At 37.1% G+C, this 20,257-nt stretch overlaps 1 protein-coding gene across 6 annotated transcripts in view; it reads left to right on the top strand.

The window, feature by feature from the left end:
• The window catches only part of wdfy3 (WD repeat and FYVE domain containing 3), a 407,974-nt gene that overhangs the window by 372,919 nt on the left and 14,798 nt on the right, over positions 1 to 20,257 (top strand). For all 6 annotated transcript variants that reach the window (XM_087985817.1, XM_043696108.2, XM_043696088.2 and 3 more), the window contains 8 exons: positions 1,030 to 1,242; positions 4,953 to 5,100; positions 6,142 to 6,296; positions 7,337 to 7,495; positions 10,203 to 10,382; positions 11,616 to 11,798; positions 16,669 to 16,771; positions 17,918 to 18,271. In XM_087985817.1, coding sequence (XP_087841943.1) covers positions 1,030 to 1,242; positions 4,953 to 5,100; positions 6,142 to 6,296; positions 7,337 to 7,495; positions 10,203 to 10,382; positions 11,616 to 11,798; positions 16,669 to 16,771; positions 17,918 to 18,271 — 1,495 coding nt within the window. The remainder of the gene's footprint in view (positions 1 to 1,029; positions 1,243 to 4,952; positions 5,101 to 6,141; positions 6,297 to 7,336; positions 7,496 to 10,202; positions 10,383 to 11,615; positions 11,799 to 16,668; positions 16,772 to 17,917; positions 18,272 to 20,257) is intronic.

The following is a 20,257-nucleotide window of genomic DNA, read 5'->3' as shown; positions in this document are numbered from 1 at the left end:
GTTAATTTTAAATATTTGCACATTTGAGGATGCTATATAGTCTGTTTTAAACAACATTGATCGAACCTATATGTTATACTTGTATTATTACAGTAAATGGAATATTTAAATAGTGGTGATTGCTAAATTATTGTAGCTCTGGCTATCCATTTTCATAATGCTGAGTTACCAGGATGTCCAACACATCAGGATGTTTCCTTCATCTTTGGAATACCAGGCAAAATCCCATCCAATATTCAATTGTAGGAATCTTCAGGGAAGAGGGTAGTGCATTTGTAATGTCACTAGACTAATAATTCAAAGACTCAGGTTAATACTGTGGGCGTTCAAATCCTGAATTGTCAATTGGTAGAATTTAAATTTAGTTTGTAAAGTCTGCTGTTGAAAACTAGTTTCTGTAATGGTGACCATTAAACTTCCATTAACATCATATAAATCCATTTGGTTTGCTAATATCCTTTAGGAAGAAAATTTGCGATCCCTGCCTGGTTCAACCCACAGCTCTATTTTTCTCATAACTAGCCTCTGAAATGACCTAGCAAGCCATTAGGTTCATGGCAAGAATGGATGTGCGCATGTGCTGATCTTCCCAGTGATACCCAAACCCTGTCAAAGTGTGCAGAAAATCTTAATTTTTGTTAATCAGATCCAGTAGAACTGACTCTGCAGTCTAACAGCTTTATCATAATATTTAAGCTGGGCCAGCAAATTTAACTTCTCATTTAATAGAAAATGGATCCATCTGGCATTGAATGCCCCTCCTGTTAACAATATTGACATGCTGGATTATATAGGTTATTGAAGGTATTGCAGGTATTCCAAATTTATAAATATTTGGAACAATTGTACAATGCAGTATCTTCATATTTTTGTACTTTGAAAATAAAAGTTGCATTTACTATTAGGTAAAAGACTTCACTTCCATAAACAAAGTCAGATATTGATATTTTAAATAGATGCTTGGTCTACATTATCTAACATCACCAGTTCCTCTTAATGCTGTGATTTTCATTTCTGCCTTTGTTTCAGGCATTGGAATGTGACTATGTCAGTTCACACTTACATGAATGGATCGACTTGATCTTTGGTTACAAGCAGCAAGGTGCACCTGCGGTAGAAGCAGTCAATGTCTTCCATCATCTGTTTTACGAAGGGCAGGTGGACATTTATAATATCAATGATCCACTGAAGGAAACTGCAACTATTGGCTTTATCAATAATTTTGGACAAATTCCCAAACAGGTATGTTACATTGCATGGCACATAACACATCTTCCAAGCTAGATCATTGCAGCACTGACATAACCAGCCTCCCATCTCGCACATTCCACAAGCTTAAGTTTGTCTAAAACTGCGGTGTCAATATCCTAACCTACATCCAATCTAATTCCATCATTTGCACTTGCTAACTTACATTAGGTTTCTAACTCTCAACACTTAACTCAAGGATCAGAATTTTAAAATTCAGTTCCCTTTCTGACTTTGTACTCTCTATCTTTGTACCCTCCAATACTCTTAATGAGTTCTGCCTTCCTCCACCTCCACCTGTGTATGACATGTTTCTTTCATTCATAGAACATAGATGACATGGATGTGTGCGTAGAAGGATGGGTTAGTAAATTTGTGGATGCTACTAAGGTAGGCAGAGCTGTGGATAGTGCCGAAGGATGTTGTGGGTTTCGGAGGGATATAGATAAGATGCAGAGCTGGGCTGAGAAGTGACAAATGGAGTTTACTGAGGAAAAGAGTGAGGTAGTTCAGTTCGGAAAAAGTAATAGGAATGCAGAGTACTAGGCTAATGGTAAAAATCTTGGCAGTGTTGATGAACAGAGATATCTCGGTGTTTAGGTGCATAAATCCCTGAAAGTTGCCACCCAGGTTGATGGGGTTGTTAAGAAAGATATAGTGTGTCGGCCCTCAATGTTACACTGACCTGTGAATTAATCTAATGCCAATCTAACCTACACTGTTCCATTATTATCCATATGTATGTCCAGTTCCCATTTTAAATGCCCTTAACATTGGCGTGTCTACAACTGTTGCAGGCCCCTACTACTCTGAGTAAAGAAACTAGCCCTGATTTGTGTCCTAAACTTTATCACCCTTCAATTTAAAGCTATGTCCCCTCGTGTTAGCCTTCACCATCCGAGGAAAAAGGCTCTCACTGTCCATCCTATCTAATCCTCTTATTATCTTATACATCTCAATTAAGTCACCTCTCAACCTTCTTTTCTCCGATGAAAACACCCTCCGTTCCTTCAGCCTTTCCTGATAAGATGTTCCTTCCATACCAGGTAACTTCCTAGTAAATCTCTTCTGACCCCTTTCCATAGCTTCCACATCCTTCCTATAATGCGATGACTAGAACTGCACGCAATAGTCCAGGTGCGGCCTTACCCGTGTCTTGTACAGCTGAAGCATGCCCTCATGGCTTCAAAACTCAATCCCCCTACCAATAAACGCCAACACACTATATCTTTCTTAACTCTATCAACCTTGGTGGCAACTTTCAGGGATTTATGCAGCTGGGCACTGAGATCTCTCTGTTCAACTACACTGCCAAGAATTTTACCATTAGCCCAGTACTCTGCATTCCTGTTAGTTCTTCCAAAGTGAACTACCTCATGCTCTTCCGCATTAAACTCCATTTGCCACTTCTCAGCCCAACCTTGCATCTTGTCTATGTCCTTCCTGTAAACCACAACATCCTTCGGCACTATCCACAGCTCTGCCTATCTTTAGTGTCATCCGTAAATTTATTAACACACCCTTCTATGCCCACATCCAGGTCATTTATAAAACTGACAAACAGCAGTGGCCCCAAAACAGATCCTTGTGGTAACTGTACTCCAGGATGAACATTTCCTATCAACCACCACCCTCTGTGTTCTTTCTTTCAGCTAGCCAATTTCTAATCCAAACTGCTAAATTACCTTCATTCCCAAAACTCCTTATTTTGTGCAATAGTCTACTGGGTGGAAGCTTATCAAATGCCTTACTGAAATCCATATACACCACAACAACAGCTTACTTTATCCCCTGATTTGTCACCTCCTTGAAGAACTCAATAAGGTTAGTGAGGCACAACCAAGCCTTCACAAAATCATGTTGACTATCCCTCATCACATTATTCCCTACCAGATGCTTATAAACATGTCTCTTATAACCTTTTCCAACACCTTACCCACAACCAAAGTAAAGCTCACTGGCCTATAATTACCAGGGTTGTCCCACCTCCACTTCTTAAACAAGGGAACAGCATTTACTATCCTTCAGTCTTCTGGCACTACTCCTGTCAACAATGATGACATAGATGTTGAAGCCAAAGGTTCTATAATATCCTCCCTAGTTTCCCAGAGAATCCGAGGACAAATCGCATCCAGCCCCGGGCTCTTATCTATTTTCAGATCTTCCAAAATTGCTAACATTCCATCAATGGTTACCATGTTTTCAATCATCTATATCCAAAGGTGTTGGAATCCCAACACTAAACGTCTCCACGTTTATACTTCTCTTTAAAGACTCTCCATAGAACGTACATCCTTGATCAAGCCTTTATTCACCTTTTCTAATATCAATTAGCTAAATGTCAAATTTATTTGGTTCTTTAAATTGCTTAGGTCCTTTTACTGTAGCAGAGTCAGAAATACAAAGCTTTTGTTAATTTTTGATTTACACCAAGTCTAGCTATAAATATATCCTTTTTTTTTATAAATAAATGCCTTTTCATTTGGATTGGAGGCTATTTCCCTGAACTACATGAATTCTGTATTCCTCACCTCACAGCCTTCGAAAGTATACTGAATCACTTTGAAGTCAAAGGGCCTCCTGTAAGAGAATTCAGTCATTTGAATGGCCCCAACAACCAAGCATTGCCTACCTGTGTGGTTTTTGGATGACAGTTCCAGAAGACTCTGACATTATACATAAATAATTTGAAAAACACTGCAGTTTAAAATCTTCATATGCATATCCAAGCTTAGTTCATTACAAATGTTACAAAGTTAGTTCAGAGTGTTTTTTTAAGGGAATGAAATAGAATAATGTTAGACAAATACAGGTTATAACCAATTATTCTTGAATCTGTAGAATCCATACAGTGTGGATGCAGGCCATTAGGCCCAGCAAGTCCACACTGACTCTCCAAAGAGCATCCCATCCAGACTCACTCCTCTACCTCATCCCTGTAACCCTGAATTTCCTGTGGCTAATCCACCGAACGTTCATATCATTTGGATTGTGGGAGGAAACTGGAGCACCCGGAGGAAACCCAAACACATGGGGAGAATGTGCAAACTCTACACAGGCAGTCACCTGAGGCTGGAATTGAACCTGGGTCCCTGGTGCTGTGAAGCAGCAGTGCTAACCATTGTGTCACCCCTCACATAATCCTCTGTGAATTATGAAAATTCAGACAAGTAGTCAGTAAATAATATTTGGTTGAATCTATATGTCAAGAGAACCTATTGAAGATAATAAAACTGATTGTGTAATTATTACAAAAAAAGCACAAGGTATCTCTAGTCAGAAAGAATTATGGGAAAGACAATAATTAAGTATATGCAATCTGTGTATGGAGAATTGTTTCTGCTTTGGGTCCAAATGCTTGTATTACTGTGTGAAAACGAAACAATAAATGATTAACTTTCTCATGTAAACTCTGTTAGTTAAATTACTGTTTGTTCTAATGACTAAATTTTAAAAATCTGATATATTTTGAAGAGAAAAATTCCTATAATTTAAAGATATTTTTGTGTTCTGTAATAATGCTAAAAGCTTTCCTTTTTCTCAATGGACACACTCAATGTTGTACAAGTGGAAAATCTCTCCAGAGCATCTACTAAAGTGTAAAATGATCTTCAATAAGCAAGTTGAAAAGGCATAAAATATTGCACGGAAGCAATAAAATGTAGTTTAACGTACTTAAACATATTTCTGTTCATTTCTTGCAGCTTTTTAAAAAACCTCATCCACCAAAGCGAACGCGTAGCCGGAATAATGGGGAACCATCTGGTGTACCAACCTCTCTGAGCTGTACCACTGACAAGATCTTCTTTCATCATTTGGATAATCTCCGACCATCTTTGGCACCTGTTAAAGGTGACACCTGTTTCAAAGCTTGTTCGCGTTTTGTGAGGATTATCTGTTTTATTAAAAAAAAGCCAGAAATTGTTTCAATTTCTTTTTAAAAACTTATTATTGAATTGTATTTAAACATGATCAATAATAAAATCTACTTTTACTTTACTCTTCCTATCTTGATTTAAAATTATCAAGAATCCAGCCTATTTATGCATTTATAGCAAGTGGTTCATTACAAAAGAAAGTTAGTCTGTTATTGTCCTTTATTTAATTCCCAAATTACTTAGAAATTCCCAAGCCACCTGCATCTGTGTGGTGATTTTCTTTTGCTGCACCAGCCTGTTGTGCCTCTAAGAGTTTACGTGAAACTGAACTGAGACAGCGTAAGCTTTACAATATATAAAGGCCAGCATGGTGGCTCATTGGTTAGCATGCTGCCTTACAGCACCAGGGATCCAGGTGATTAGTCTGTGAGAAGTTTGCACATTCTCTATGTTTTCCTCCAGGTGCTCCAGTTTCTTCCCACATTTTAAAGATGTGCAGGTTAGATGAATTGGCTGCGCTAAATTGCCCTTAGTGTCCATGGCTGCGTAGGTTAGGTGGAATAGAGGGTTACAGAAATAGGGCAGGGGGTGAGAGTCTGGATGGGGATGCTCTTTGGCGCGTCAGTGTGGACCTGATGGCCTGTTTCCATAGTGTAGGGATTCTATGAACTAGCCATTTGGATGTAGGAAATTTAAACCATCAGATGGGGACTTGTCAAAGAATAGGAATTTGAAATTAAATGTGTATCAAAATTTGCCATTAATTATGTGCTACTTGTTAGATCCATCAAGGAATAGTGAAATACAGGGCATTCAATTAATTAAGACTGTACAGCATACAAGTGACATAGATTTTGAGCTCCAGCTGAAAGTTCAATGTGTGAATTGTAAAATATGCTTTTATTCATGTGCTATACAACCTCCCCTTCTATCCATGCAGTGCCAAAAGTGGATAGTTTATACTGACATTAAGCTTAAAAGTAGCCTCTTCTAATGATTTTTTTTCTTTCTACAGAACTGAAGGAACCAGTGGGACAGATCATTTTTACAGAAAAAGGTGTTCTAGCAGTAGAGCAAAACAAAGTGCTAATTCCTCCCAGTTGGAACAAGACATTTGCCTGGGGATATGCAGATCTCAGTTGCAGAGTTGCAAATTATGAATCTGACAAGGTGTGTAACTAGACCTTTATTAAATACAGCTGTCTTCCCACATAATGCTATTCCAGAGGATTTGGAGCAAAACATATGTGAAATGGTTATTCTCTTTCAAGTAGTTTTGGCTTTGTTGTCAATTTCAGTCTGGGTGAATTCTTAAAAGGAAAGATTGTTCTTAATTTTTTGCATCTATTTCTGAATTTTCAAATGTACGTAATCTCTATATCCTTGGCCTTTTAGACTGTTCCAATAGAGCTCTATTACCTTGAGGAATATCACCTCAATTGCACTCTTTACAACATCTGGACTCAACACTAACCTCCAGTTCAAAATTAAAATTTTGGCCATATACTTTGAATTGTTGTTGTAAAGTTTCTTTTGATTATTCATGACCATTTCTCCCTGCACACTATCAAATTGCTTTCACATTGGTGTAAAGGTGCACAAAATGTAATAGGACTCAAGAATAATTGTTCTTGGTTAAAACAAATAAAGCAATACATTAAAATATGTTACCTAAACAAGATAAGTGCTATTACATAGCACCTTTCATGAGCTCTATCCTAAATCAATCATCAACTAGAGAAGAGCCTTTGAGGTGTAATACTGACTGCAGTGTAGGCAAGTGTTGCAGCCAATTTGTATACAACAAAATTCAGCAATCAGTGCAGTGATAACTAATTTGTTAATGATATTATGTGAAGAATAATTGCTGACCAGGGCACCAGGGGAACTTATCTGCTGCTGTTTTAAAAAAAAAATTCCATGGCTATTCTAGAGTGGGCAGACAAACTCTCCGTTTAATATCTGATCCTCAGGACTGCTTCTATACAGCACTCATTTACTGCAGTACTTATGTATCAGCCGAGGTTATGTGTTAAAATTCTGGACGTACTGAACTAAGGATGGCTCCTATTTTGTGTTTAATGATGTTGCCCATGCTGAAAGATTTTTTTAAACACTTAAAATATCATATTTTAATTTGAGACTTATAATCTTATTTACAACATGGAATGTTGTGTTTTACTGTGGTATAATTCCTATTTCCTTTATAGGCTTTGATAGTATATGAATGCCTGAGCGAATGGGGACAGATTTTATGTGCAATTTGTCCCAACCCTAAATTGGTTGTTACTGGAGGAACAAGTACTACGATCTGTGTTTGGGAAATGGGTACCTCCAAGGAGAAAGCTAAAGCACTGATCCTGAAACAGGTAATTCAGTCAATATAGTATTGTATATTTTGGTCTTAGAAAAAATAAGGTAACTATACTCAACCCTAAGGACATTATTATTGCTATTGTCATTTGGGAGGCTTCTCTGAAGTCCTGTGTTGTCACTTTAAAGTTATGTATTATGTAATGAAAATTCCCTTCCAGGATATACTTGTTCAGTAAACAGGTTGTTTTTAGTACTGTCTCTACTTACATCATGCAATGGTTTCTTTTGTTAGAAATATCCAGTCAATATTATCAACTGCTCACTGGGAACCAAAAGCAAAACCATGAGCCCTAAAAAGGTGCAGTTGACCAATGACCCCACAGTTATGCTACCGATGCAATAAATAGAAAATCTTTGCCTAGTGTCTCTCTGGTCTTCGTGCTTCATATGTAAAAAAGATGTATGCAGACCTTATAAGTCAGGGTTTCGTGAATTATGTTTCCTTTTAAATGAATAAAAAGCTTGGTAATTTCTTGAATTTGTGATCATATCAATTTTACTTAAATTCATTTGAAAATGTCCTTCGGAAATTTGACTTAAAACTGGTTAATCTCTCTTGTTGTTGTACATGGGAAACTAAAATCACTTGGCCTTTAAAAGAAAAACTCATAGAGTAGAAATAATTGTAACAATGCCTGCAGATATAACTCTGCCATTAACATGTCATTTGCTTTTAAATTATATTTGTACACTGTGTCCCAATTAGCTTACAACTATATATGTCAATTTGAAGCAGAATCTAAGATTTTCAACGTCATAGATTTTCTACATTAGTCTTTGCTGAAGAGTTTCAAAACTGCCAAGTCACTGTGGCTGTTAAATGTGATAATTTTGCTTGAATGCTTTAAAGTATAAATTTGGATGTGAAACTTTTTATTGAAAATCAGGTGTGTGTGAATAAGACTTTCACTGTATTGCTTGATAATGTCATTGTAATGGACACTGAGTTAAAATGGTTATTTGAAACCAGATACAATATTCTGGTAAAGAATGAGGATTTATAAAACCATGGTACACAGTTATGCATTCAGAAGTTAATTTTGTATTGCCATTATACATTTCTGTTTAATATATTATGAAAAATACCTAAATGAATTGTAATACAAACCTCTCTGCCACTTTTGACAGTGCAATTACTGTGTAAAAAGTTTTCATAAACTTATTAAAAACTGGCAGTGAACACAGGAAGTTATAACATCAAAGGTTTTTGATAAGTATGGTTGATATAAGTTGACATAATAAATGTGGCCATTAGGATTTGTGACTGCAGAAGTTGGCACAAAAGTTGGCAAATATGACAGTAGAAATTAAAGTTCTGTGCACAGTAAATGTTTTATATACATGAATAATATCAATAACCATTTGATAGTTTAGAACTTGAATATTACTGAGAGTAGATAAATTTCGTTGAACCTTTTCATCTGCATTCATCAGGACATTCTGCATGAATAGCAATTCAAAGGGAAAACCAGCATTTATGGTAGATTGCTGATTGTTTGGCAAATGGACTCTGGTAGAGGTATTCCCACAGAGGACATGCCCACCAGTACTGATTGATATTTAACAGCCAGGTTTAAACTTTAAATCAAGCAGTTTGACTCCAATAAGTCAGAGCATTTGAGAAATCAACTAGCAAATAGCTGCCACTGATTTTGTTGAGCTGAAGTAGGCGCAGTGATTATACGTTTTCTCTGCCTTCAAACAACAGGCCTTCTATATTAATAGACATAGATTCCAATATACACAAGTGTGCCACACTGCAAACCCAATTGACGATCCTAAATTGGTTATCAGTGTAATTCCTTGCATGCTCAGGATTATCCAAACATCCATTTGCAAACATGGATTATGTTGAGGTTGTCATCACCAATATCGAAAGGTACCAGATTTCCAGCAATTGGTAAGGAGCAGCAATAGTCTGTGAACTGTTCACTTCAACAGTAATAATAAAGGCACCAAAGGAGAGCTTCCTCTTTACATCCACTCACTCCTTAGATGCCATTAATGTTAGGATTTGTGCTTGGTTCAGGTTAAAACCTGCCCTGTCTTTAAGTTAATGACAGCAGGAAAATAAAATTACTTCAATTAATGGGATTGAGTTAATATGACTGGATTTCAAATCACCTGTGTAATGAATAGATTTAGCAACTATGTATATTTATAGAGAGTTTTACTCATTCAAAAATCTATCTTCAGATATCGCAATCATAATGCGTTCAGGAAATAAGTTAAATGCCCCAACAGTGACGCATTATCTTTCCCAAACCCCTGAAGTTAATTTGTCTTCAAATAGAAGTATATTGAAATCCACCAAAAAGAGTATAACTAATTTCTATACAGAAATAAATATTTGTTACAGGTTCGGTGGGACTTTTACAACATGGGAGAAGAGACTTCTGAAGAAGATTGAGAATCTTGCTGTAGAGCTCTCATCCCATGTACCTCCATCACTGAAATTGACTTGAGCATTTCAAAAATAAAATTCATATTTCTGACAAATGTGTGAGATGGAATCCTACAATCTGAAATGTTGCTGTTTCTCTCCTCAAATCTGGCCTAGCTACTGAGTGTTTCCAGCATTTTCACTGCTTTAATTTCAAACTTCTAGCATTGGTAGTATTTTGTTTTTGTTACGAGTCTTTAAAATTTAGTCATAGTAAGTTTATAGTATCAATGTTGCCTCATTTTGCTCTGTTTTAGGCACTCCATGGGCACACAGATGCAGTTACTTGTTTGACTACTTCTTCAGCCTATCACATAATAGTCAGTGGATCACGAGATCGCACATGTATCATTTGGGACTTGAATAAACTATCTTTTGTCACTCAACTGCGAGGCCACAAGGCACCAGTGTCTGCTTTATGCATTAATGAATTAACAGTAAGTACTGGATTTTATCCTAACCATCTACGAGTTGTGGTTGATAGAAGCAGTGACAAGATTATTGTAAGTTTGCTGCCTTAGTGCAATGTTTTCTGCTCTTAAAGTTATACCTTAAATATTCAAGAAAGTGACTCGGATGCTATCCCTTATTTTGAGAGGAATTAAACTTAAAAGTAAGGATATTCTTCAGGTATACAAGGCTTTGGTAAGACCACTTCTAAAATACTTTGAGTAGTTTTGGTCTCCTAATTTGATAAAGAATGAAAATGCATTGGAAGCATTTGAGGAGATTTATTAGATTGATACTTGGAATGAGCGGGTTAGCTTAGGAGAATAGGTTGGACAGGTTAAGTTTGTTTCAGCTGGAGTTTAGAAATGTGAGAGGTAACTTGATTGAAGTGCATAAAATCCTAAATGGCTTTGACAAAGTGGACTTGGAAAAGATGTTTCTTCTTGTGAATCAATTCAGAACTATAGAGCATTGTTTTAACATTAACGTTGCCTTTCAAGGCAGCGATGAGGAAGAAGGTTTTCCTCTGAGACATTGGAAGTGGTCTATTGAATATTTTTAAGACAGAGATGGATAAGTTCTTGTTAAGCAGGGAATTGCGTGTTGTCTGAGGCAGATCGGAGTGTAGAATTCAGAACATAAACGGATCAATCATGATTTTTAAAAAAATTATTCACTCAAAGGATGTTAATGCCACTGGCTGGGCCAGCATTTATTGTCATCCTTAATTGCCCAGAGGGCAGTTAACAATCGACCTCATTGCTGTTTATCAGGCTCAGGTGTTCAAATGACCTGCTTCTGCTTTGATTTTGTATATTTGTATTAGCATTGATGAAGGCAAAGATAATCAATAGCCTCAAACCTAAACAGCGTGACTGAGATTCTTGTAATTCCTTATCGAAACAGTGTTGGTATTCTTGTTTCAACTGAGATCCACTTATAATTTAAAATTTAGAGACATTTCTACATGAATGAAAGTTATCCATAATACATATCTCAACAAAACAAATCTAAACAGTATTTCTTGGTATATGGCATTATTGGTATTGCCAATATTTATTGTCTAATTCAAGTTGCCTTTGAAAAGTTAATGTAATGAATGATGTTATTTTAAGTTAGTTTCAAACATTTGTCTCTGCCATTCCTATGGTACAGTTTTATTTTCTAGTTTAAATTAAAAGCATTATAATATGTCTTTACTTTTACAAAATCTTCAACAGGGAGACATTGTCTCTTGTGCTGGGACATATATTCATGTATGGAACATCAATGGAAGCCCGGTGGTAAATGTAAATACATTTACAGGACGCAGCCAGCAGATTTTTTGCTGCTGTGTATCTGAAATGAGCGAGTGGGACACGCAGAATGTTATAGTCACTGGACATTCAGATGGTGTGGTCAGGGTAAGTAATTTATTCTGTTGTGTTTCAGTTGGTAATCATTCAGAACATTCTGAGAGAGAAAATTGATTAATTATATAGTTGTAGAATCTTGTTCTACACAGCCATAGAGCATGGAAACAGACCTTTCGATCTAACTCGTCCATGCTAATCAGACATCCCAATCTGACCTAGTCCCATTTCCAGTATTTGGTCCATCTCCCTCTCAATTCTTTCTATTCATGCACCCATCCATTTATCTTCTGAATGTTGTAAGTGCATCTGCCTCCACTACTTCCTCTGGCAGCTGATTCCATACATGCACCACCCTCGAGGTGAACAAGTTGCCCCTCAGGTCCCTTTTAAACCTTTCCTTGCTCACCTTAAACCTATGCCCTCTAGTTTGCACTCCCCCACCTTAGGAAAAATACCTTGGCTATTCATTCTATGCATGCCCCTCATGATTTTATAAACCTCTATTAAGTCACTCCTAAGCCTCCAATGTTCCAGGGAAAAATAGCCCCAGCCTATTGAGCTTCTTCTCAGAAGTCAAACTCTCCAATACCGACAATTAAATGTGTTCTATTTCTCTTTTAAGTGTCCATCTGACCCATAAAGTTAGTTGAAGGTTTGTTTTTATGTTTGAAATATCAGAATGTACAGAAGTAGAAAACTTGCGATAACTAGCCAAAACCCTGGTTAGGCCACACCTGTATTCAGTTCTGAGCATTGAACCTTAGGAAGGTTATATTGACTTTATTTTGTGGGGGAGAGTGGCAGTGGAGAAAGAGGCAGGGGTGTGGCCAGAGGTGGTATGTGTGTAAGTGCAGCAGAATTTACCTGACTATTACCAATGCTCCAAAGATGAAATTACAGCTATATCTATCATACTTTTAACATTATAAAGTCTTGAGGTGTTTCCCAGGAACACTTAGATAAAATTAGACAATTAGCAAAAATTACAAGGGTAAGCACATAAATTGGGGTTAAAATCTGCAACATTTTAAAGGTTAAAAGAAGATAAGATCAATTTAGTGTAAGTTTGAAATATCCTGCAAGAACTGCACAGTGAAAAAGTTGCTTCTACAGTCAAACTAATTATTAGTAATGTGTTCAGTTTTTGCCGCTAAGTCATAAAGGAAATATGCAAAGCCTGGAGTTAGAACAGAGAGGATCCACAGGACCATCAGTGGAAGAGTGAGGGTTGGGTGTTAAAGGTTTGACATATGGGAAAAAGCTAAATAATCTGCAGCTCTTCACAAATACTTAACATTGTAAAGTATTCTGTGACATCCTGAGACTATGACAAGAGCTATATAAATGCAAGAGTTATTTTATGTATAGGTTGAGTGTGCTGATGGCTTTTACATTTTAATGTGATAAAGCTTATCTTTCAAATTACTGCTACACTGCTAGCTATATAATGTATAAAGCTGAGAATAGTTTTTTGACATGAAACCATGTTTGGTGACACTGATATCTGACCAAGGTCAACTTTTGGTGTCATCCTCCCATTTGGGTGAGTTATGACAAGTCGTTTGAGGTTCACTTAGAGTCACTGAGATGTACAGTGCAAAAACCCCGTCCGTGCCAACCAGATATCCTAAACTAATCTAGTCCCATTTGCCAGCATTTTTGGCCCATATCCCTCTGAACCCTTCCTATTCATGGAGCCTTTTAAATGTTGTATTTGTACCAGCCTCCACCTCTTCCTCTGGCAGCTCATTCTATACACACATCACCCTCTGCATGAAAAAGTTGCTTCTACAGTCAGTTTTAAATCTTTCCCCTCTCAACCTCAACCTATGCCCTCTAGTTCTGACTCCCCCACCCCAAGGAAAAGACTTTGCCTATTTACCCTATCCACGCCCTTCATGATTTTATAAACCACCATAAGATCACCCCTCAGCCTCCAAAGCTCCAAGGAAAACAGCCCTAGCCTATTCAGCCTCTGCCTATAGTGACCTTCTTAAGATTTCTTTCTGTATATTCTCAAGCATTCAGGCCTCCTTGCAGATTTCTTTTTTGGGGAGAGTTTTCCTTAAACCAGTTTGTCTCCTCGCACCTTGACTACATTCAAGACTCAAACTGGCATTTGAAATTTTCTGCCTCTCTCTTTTCCCTTGGTTCAGAGTTCTCCATAGATGTTTTGCACTAGGTGCTTTCTATGGGTTGTGTATTTTTATTTCTTCTGCCACACTCGATGCCTCAAACTTGATTGCGTAATTTCTTTGATTCTATTTTATTGATTTTTTTTTTGCTGTGTTTCTCTTTTCTCTCTCTTCCTCAATACAATGAAATTATCTCTTCCCAACCCACTGATCTGATTCCCACCTTATGGAAATATAACTTTTTTTAAAAAAATAAGCTTTTGGTGATCTCAAAGCCATGTATAATTGCTACCATGCAGAGTCATGGTTAAAATTAAGAACCAGGATGAAATACTGAATCTTCAGCTCTTTTTTTGTCCCATAATCATAATTTCACTCCCAGTGTATGTTACATAGAATCCCTACAAGCTGAAAACAATTAAGAGACGGGCATAGAAACTTTGGACCAATGCCATCCTAACATCCATATTGTTATCTTGTCGCAGTGCATACAATGTGCCACAGCAGATAACTGAGATCACTATGATAAGTGAAAAAGACCAAACAACTGCAAATGCTGAAAACCAAATCTGAAGAAGTGTCACTGGACCTGAAATATTGACTCTGATTTCCATCTGGAGATGCTGCCAGACCTGCTGAGTTTTTCCAGCAATTTCCGATTTTGTTGCAATAACATTATTTTTTTCTCCTCTACGGAATTGTTCACTGAGAGTAATCACTCTCATGGAATCTCCATTTAAGATCCTAATTCTGCCCCAATAATGTAAAGCTGCATTTTGAATGTATATTTTTGCTCTATTTCTACATACGATTTTACTACATCTGAAACAGTGTTACAACCAGGCCTAGGTGAATGTTCCCCATTTTTATGGTTCTGGACAGGATACTCCAAACCATTTTGAAGTTGTCGAATAGAAGGAATGAACTGGCTCTCCTCCTTTAGTCATCAATCTCCTTAATTGGTTGCATCAAGGTTAATTTGAAAAGGATCTGTTACCTTCTGAATGCTTATCTCCCAGAGCCAAATATATCTGCCTTTTAAAAGAAGCCAGTTAAACCAGTCTTTCTTGAAGTAACAAAGAGTGAGTTTAATCATTACTGCATGTGAGAAAAAAAATGTAAATGTAACACACACACACACACACACACACACATATGTGGTGTGTCCAAATATAGAAAAAAATTATTTGGATCAGTCTCTGATTAATTCACAAAAAGCTGATACTTGTTCATCATGCTCATTGCAATGAGAATACCAATGGCATGGATGCTGGCAGATGAACAGTAGGCTTCACAGTCTGTAGTTTTGCAGGTTTATTGAGATACTTCTGATGCCTTTCATTTATGGTTAAATATCAGCATTCAAATTGGGAAAATCTGTTCATTGTCTTGTTTCCTTTTTAACGAGTTTGCAGCACTATGAGTGAACGAGGATCTATGCAACACAGGGTGACTATAGGTGATAGTTCTTCAACTGTGACCTTGATAGCACTCCAGTGCTCAAATGCAAGTTGGCACCCATGAGAATATTCAGTCTCAGTAGTTCACTTCAATAGAGTTGAAACTGATATTTTTAACCCCTGTCATTTTGTGTTTTTCTCTTTGAAGAATACACAATATGTCTGCAGTTTAGGACATAATGAATTGAACAGAAGAATAGGTGAATTGTAATGCGTGGTAATGAACAATTTTAATCACAGCTGTTATGACTTTGGGTTAAAGAAAGCTCATACAGAGACTGGGCTGTGATTTCTTGTAACTACAACAATAGTGAAAGGTTGACACTCCTGTTCAACAGCAAACCATCTGCTATCGGTTATGTTGTTGAACAGGACTTGTCACCCCTTCATTATCTTTAGCGACACAAGAAATTACAGTCCAACCACAGTTAACCTGTTGTCATAACAATAGTGATTAAAATTGTTAACTATTGCAGATTACATCTTGCCTATGTTTCGGTACAATTCATTGAAAATCTTCAAAAACTTGAGATTTATTTTAACTTCCCCATGTTTTACCTGCAGTGCAGGTAGATAATGTAGTAAAGAAGGCTTTATGGCATGCTTGCCTTCATTGGAAGGGACACCTGAGAAGGACAGACAAGTGATGCTGCAATTTTACAGAACTTTAATTGGGCCACATTTGGAATATTGTGTACAGTTCTGGTCACCACACTACCAGAAGGATATGGATGCTTTTGGAGAGGGTACAGAAAAGGTTTACCAGGATGCGACCTGGTTTGGGAGATTTTAGTTATGAGGAAAGATTGGGTAGACTGGGTTTGTTTTCACTGGAATGCAGGAGGTTGAGGACCGACCTGATAAAAGTTTATAAGATTGTGAATGGCATGGATAGAGTGGATAAAATGAGGCATTTTCCCCCCAGGGTGGAGGGGTCAATTAGTAGAGGGCACCAGTTCAAGGTGCGAGTGGGGAAGTTTCTCGCACAAAGGGGTGGAGTGTGCCTGAGTGTTGCCAGAGGAGGTGGTGAAAGCAGACATAGCAGCATTCAAGAAGCACTTGGATGACTACATGAATAGGAAGGGAATACAGGGATACAAATCCTGTAAGTGAAGACAGTTTTAGCATGGAAGGGCACAATATGGTGGCACAGGCTTGGAGGGATAAAGTGACTCTTCTGTTCTTTGTTCTTGTTCTCGATACTTTTGACTCTCAATGGGATAAGGAGATAAAAGCACATTGTGAAAGGATTTTAAAGAACAATACACTGCTGTATTAAGTTAATTTCTATCTTAATTAAATAACATATATTTGTTTCTTCAGTTTTGGAGAATGGAGTTTCTGCAGGTTCCAGAAACCCCAGCTCCAGAAGAGACTATGAAGCTTCCAGAAGATGTGGATGATTCTTCTGCAGATATACAGATAGGTGAGAGCACACATGTGCTATAAGAATAATTTGCTTTTTTGATATTGTATTCAGTGCAGAATGGGATAAAACCAAGACATTGTCAGGAATCTGGCTGCATTTCTCATTGTTTCACATTAGACTTTTTGAACTGAGACATAGTGCTGAAGAATGATACATGTATTCTTCCTGATTTATTGCATAGCCATAGGCCATTAGGATTTGCTACTATCCACCATTTTGCTATGGTTTTAGTCCATGTCCTCCCCCAGTATTGATGGTTCTGCAGCTCCCATAAGCCTCTTCTGGGTCAAGTGTTCATCATTTGCAAGATTTTCACCTGGTCTTGAAAAGTTGACATGGTTCTGCGATGGAGGGCCCCAGTGTGTTATCCTATCATTTGTTTTAAGGTTTCCAGCTTGATAGTGAATTCCAGGGGCTCATTGCAGTTGATACTGAACTAATGGCAAAACAATTAGATTTTTAATGAAGTCTTAATATCTTGAGTATGTGTGTTTGCATGCTTGATTATAAGAACTTGAGTGAAAAACTTGAATTTTTTTGTTCATAAAATATTATAATGAATTTTTAAAAATTTCTGGGAAACATTAGACATTGTACTTTGGATGTCCACAGACTGGATGTGTACAAAATTTGTATATCTTTATGTACAAGTAATTCTTCAGTAATTTCTTTATTTTTCCATTTGTTGATGCTTTTGTAAGTTTGGTCTGCTGGTTTTTGTCTTGGAACACGTTTCCATTCAATTATATTATATAGAGTGGCACAGTGACATTTTATAATTATGTAAGATTGATAAGCTGGCTACCTTAAAAGAATATTTCAAAATGAGTGAAAAGAGTAATTATTTTATACATAAGGAGAAAGCGCTGAGTCAGCCAAAATGAAAGCAACACTAGTTTCCTTATTTTGGCTGTTGATGAAATGAAAGCCCTTTGTTGGTTAAAACTGTTCTAAGTTTATGTTAAAAATGTAGTATCATATTGCTAATAGTTGTAGCCATAGAAATAATATTGGAGAGAAATTGCACTTCTTGCCTACTTAAACATCTATTTACAAATTCTAGAAGACAATATAGGATCTGATTATGTTTTCCTATTGTAATTATGTGGAATGAGATATTGGATATTTATATTTGGAATTTAGATGGGGATGCCCAGGATGAGGAAAGCAGTGATTCAGACCTGGAGGATCAATGCAGTATCCAGGACCCAAAACCCAAACAAAGTGTATCTGGCTGTGCAGCAAATAAAGCAAAGGGCATATCCGGGCGAGCAGCATGGTTTGTAGATGGAGATGAATCAAAGCGTTGGGCAGATCAACTCAGCCTGGATGAGAAGGATGGATTTGTTTTTGTAAATTACTCAGAAGGCCAGCCTAAGCTGCATCCACAAGCTCAACAGCAGCCTCCAATTCAAAGTCAAATGCACTATCACCATCATCAACTTCAACAGCATTCAATGCAGAATGAAATAAAACGCCATAACCAGCTAAAGCAAGGTAATTGTTTTTACAATGATACTCCACTTAGTCAGTTATTTTAGTAAGTAATTGTTGGCATTAAATTCTGTTTTCATTGTATGACCTGCTCTGCTAACACTTTCTTGATGGGCATAGAGTCACACAGCATGGAAACAGACCCTTTCGTCCAACTCATTCACACCAACCAAGTTTCCCAAAATAAACTAGTCCCACTTGCCTGCGTTTGGCCCACATCCCGCTAAAATTTTCTTATTCATGTACCTGTCTAAATGTCTTTTAAATGTTGTAACCGTGAATGCATCTACCGCCTTCTCTTCAAGTTCATTCCATATACAAGCCACTTTCAATGTGAAAAAGATGTCACTCAGGTCCCTTTTTAAATCTTTCTCCTCTCACCTTATCTCTAGTTTTGAACTCTCCAACTGTAGGGAAAATTCATCCTATCTATGCCACTCATGATTTTATAAACATCTCCAATACTCCGATGGAAGAAGTCCCAGCTTATCCAGCCTCCCCTTTATAACTCAAACCTTTATAACCATATCCTGTTAACATCCTTGTAAATCTTTTTTTGCACCCTCCAATTTAATAATAATCTTCCTGTAGCAGGGCAAAATTAACCACCACTCCTTTGTTTTAAATTAATCTCTATTTATTAAGAATTAGTGTAATTGACCTTAACTGTCTAAAACGAATTGATAAACTTATGCTTCATATATTTAAAGTAGTTTTTAAAACATTTCCTTCCTATGTCTCTCAGAATGCTACAAGAGGCCTATAAAATCATTTTTGCCTTCCTTTGGTAGTGGCTAAAAGTGGGGGGAAAAAATCATTATTTTTCCTTTCTAGTTATTATACAATTTTTCATTTTGGCACAATAAATGTATTTTTTCATGTGTTTCATACCAAAGAAACTGTGTATAAGCAGTACAAATACATGCATCACAAAATCCATACAATGCAGGCAGTAATACAAACAGAAAAACAGTCATATCATCAGATTCAAAATGTTAACCCTGTTTGTCACTCCACAGATGCTACCAGACCTGTTGAGCATATTTTCTGTTTCATTTCAAACTTTCAGCATCCTTAGTAGTTTGCTTTTGTTACAGTGTAGAAGGTAGTTATTTGGTTCATCATGTCTGCACCTCTTCTCCAAATGAATGTTTCATTTAATGCCATTCTCCTGCCTGCCCAACATTTTCCTGCATGATGTTCCTTTTCTAATAAAAGTTCCTCTTCAATGCTTCAATTGAACTTGTTTCCATCATGCTTTCAGGAAAGCACATTCCATATCCTAACCACTCACTGTAAAAGTGTTTTGTCAGATCACTTTTGCTTCTTTTACTAATTATTTAAATCTCTGCCCTCTCATTCTGATACTTCCATGAATAGGAGCAAATGTTCCCCGTTTACTTTGTGCAAACCCCTCATGATTTCAAATACCTCTATTAGATGTCTTCTTGGCCTTCTCTTTTGCAAAGAAAATGGATCCTAACTTCTGCAATGTCTTCACATCCTTTGTGAAGTGCAGTGCCTAGAACTGAATAAATATTCTTGCTGAGGCTAACCTTGTGTCTTATGCAAACTGAATATAACCACCTTGCTCTTGTGCCCTAAACCACTTTTGTTAAAGTCTAGGATACTGTGTGCTTTATTAACTCATCTCTCAACCAATCCTTTCACCTTTGTCTTTCTGCTTCTGCACCTCCTTTGGAATTGTACACCTTATTTTATCTGCATTCTTTTTCCCAAAATTAACCACCACTCATTTTTCTGTGTTGCACTTTATCTGCCACCTGTTTGTTTATTCCACCAACTTTTTACACTCTTTTCAAGTTCTCCTGACAGCCTCATAATTTACAATGTCTCCAAATTATGCATCATTGCGCATTTTGTGTACACTCTGTACATCACGGTCTGAGTCATTTGTATTAAGAAATACATCAAGGAAAGCCAGAGTTTCAACGCCAAATCCTGTGGACTGCCCTACAAATCTTTCTC

The sequence above is a fragment of the Chiloscyllium plagiosum genome, unplaced genomic scaffold (genome assembly GCF_037043375.1).
Source record: "Chiloscyllium plagiosum isolate Xiang-an unplaced genomic scaffold, Cpla_swu_hap1 HiC_scaffold_1, whole genome shotgun sequence".
NCBI classification, from domain to species: domain Eukaryota; kingdom Metazoa; phylum Chordata; class Chondrichthyes; order Orectolobiformes; family Hemiscylliidae; genus Chiloscyllium; species Chiloscyllium plagiosum.
This window is presented reverse-complemented; position numbering and strand designations above follow the sequence as displayed.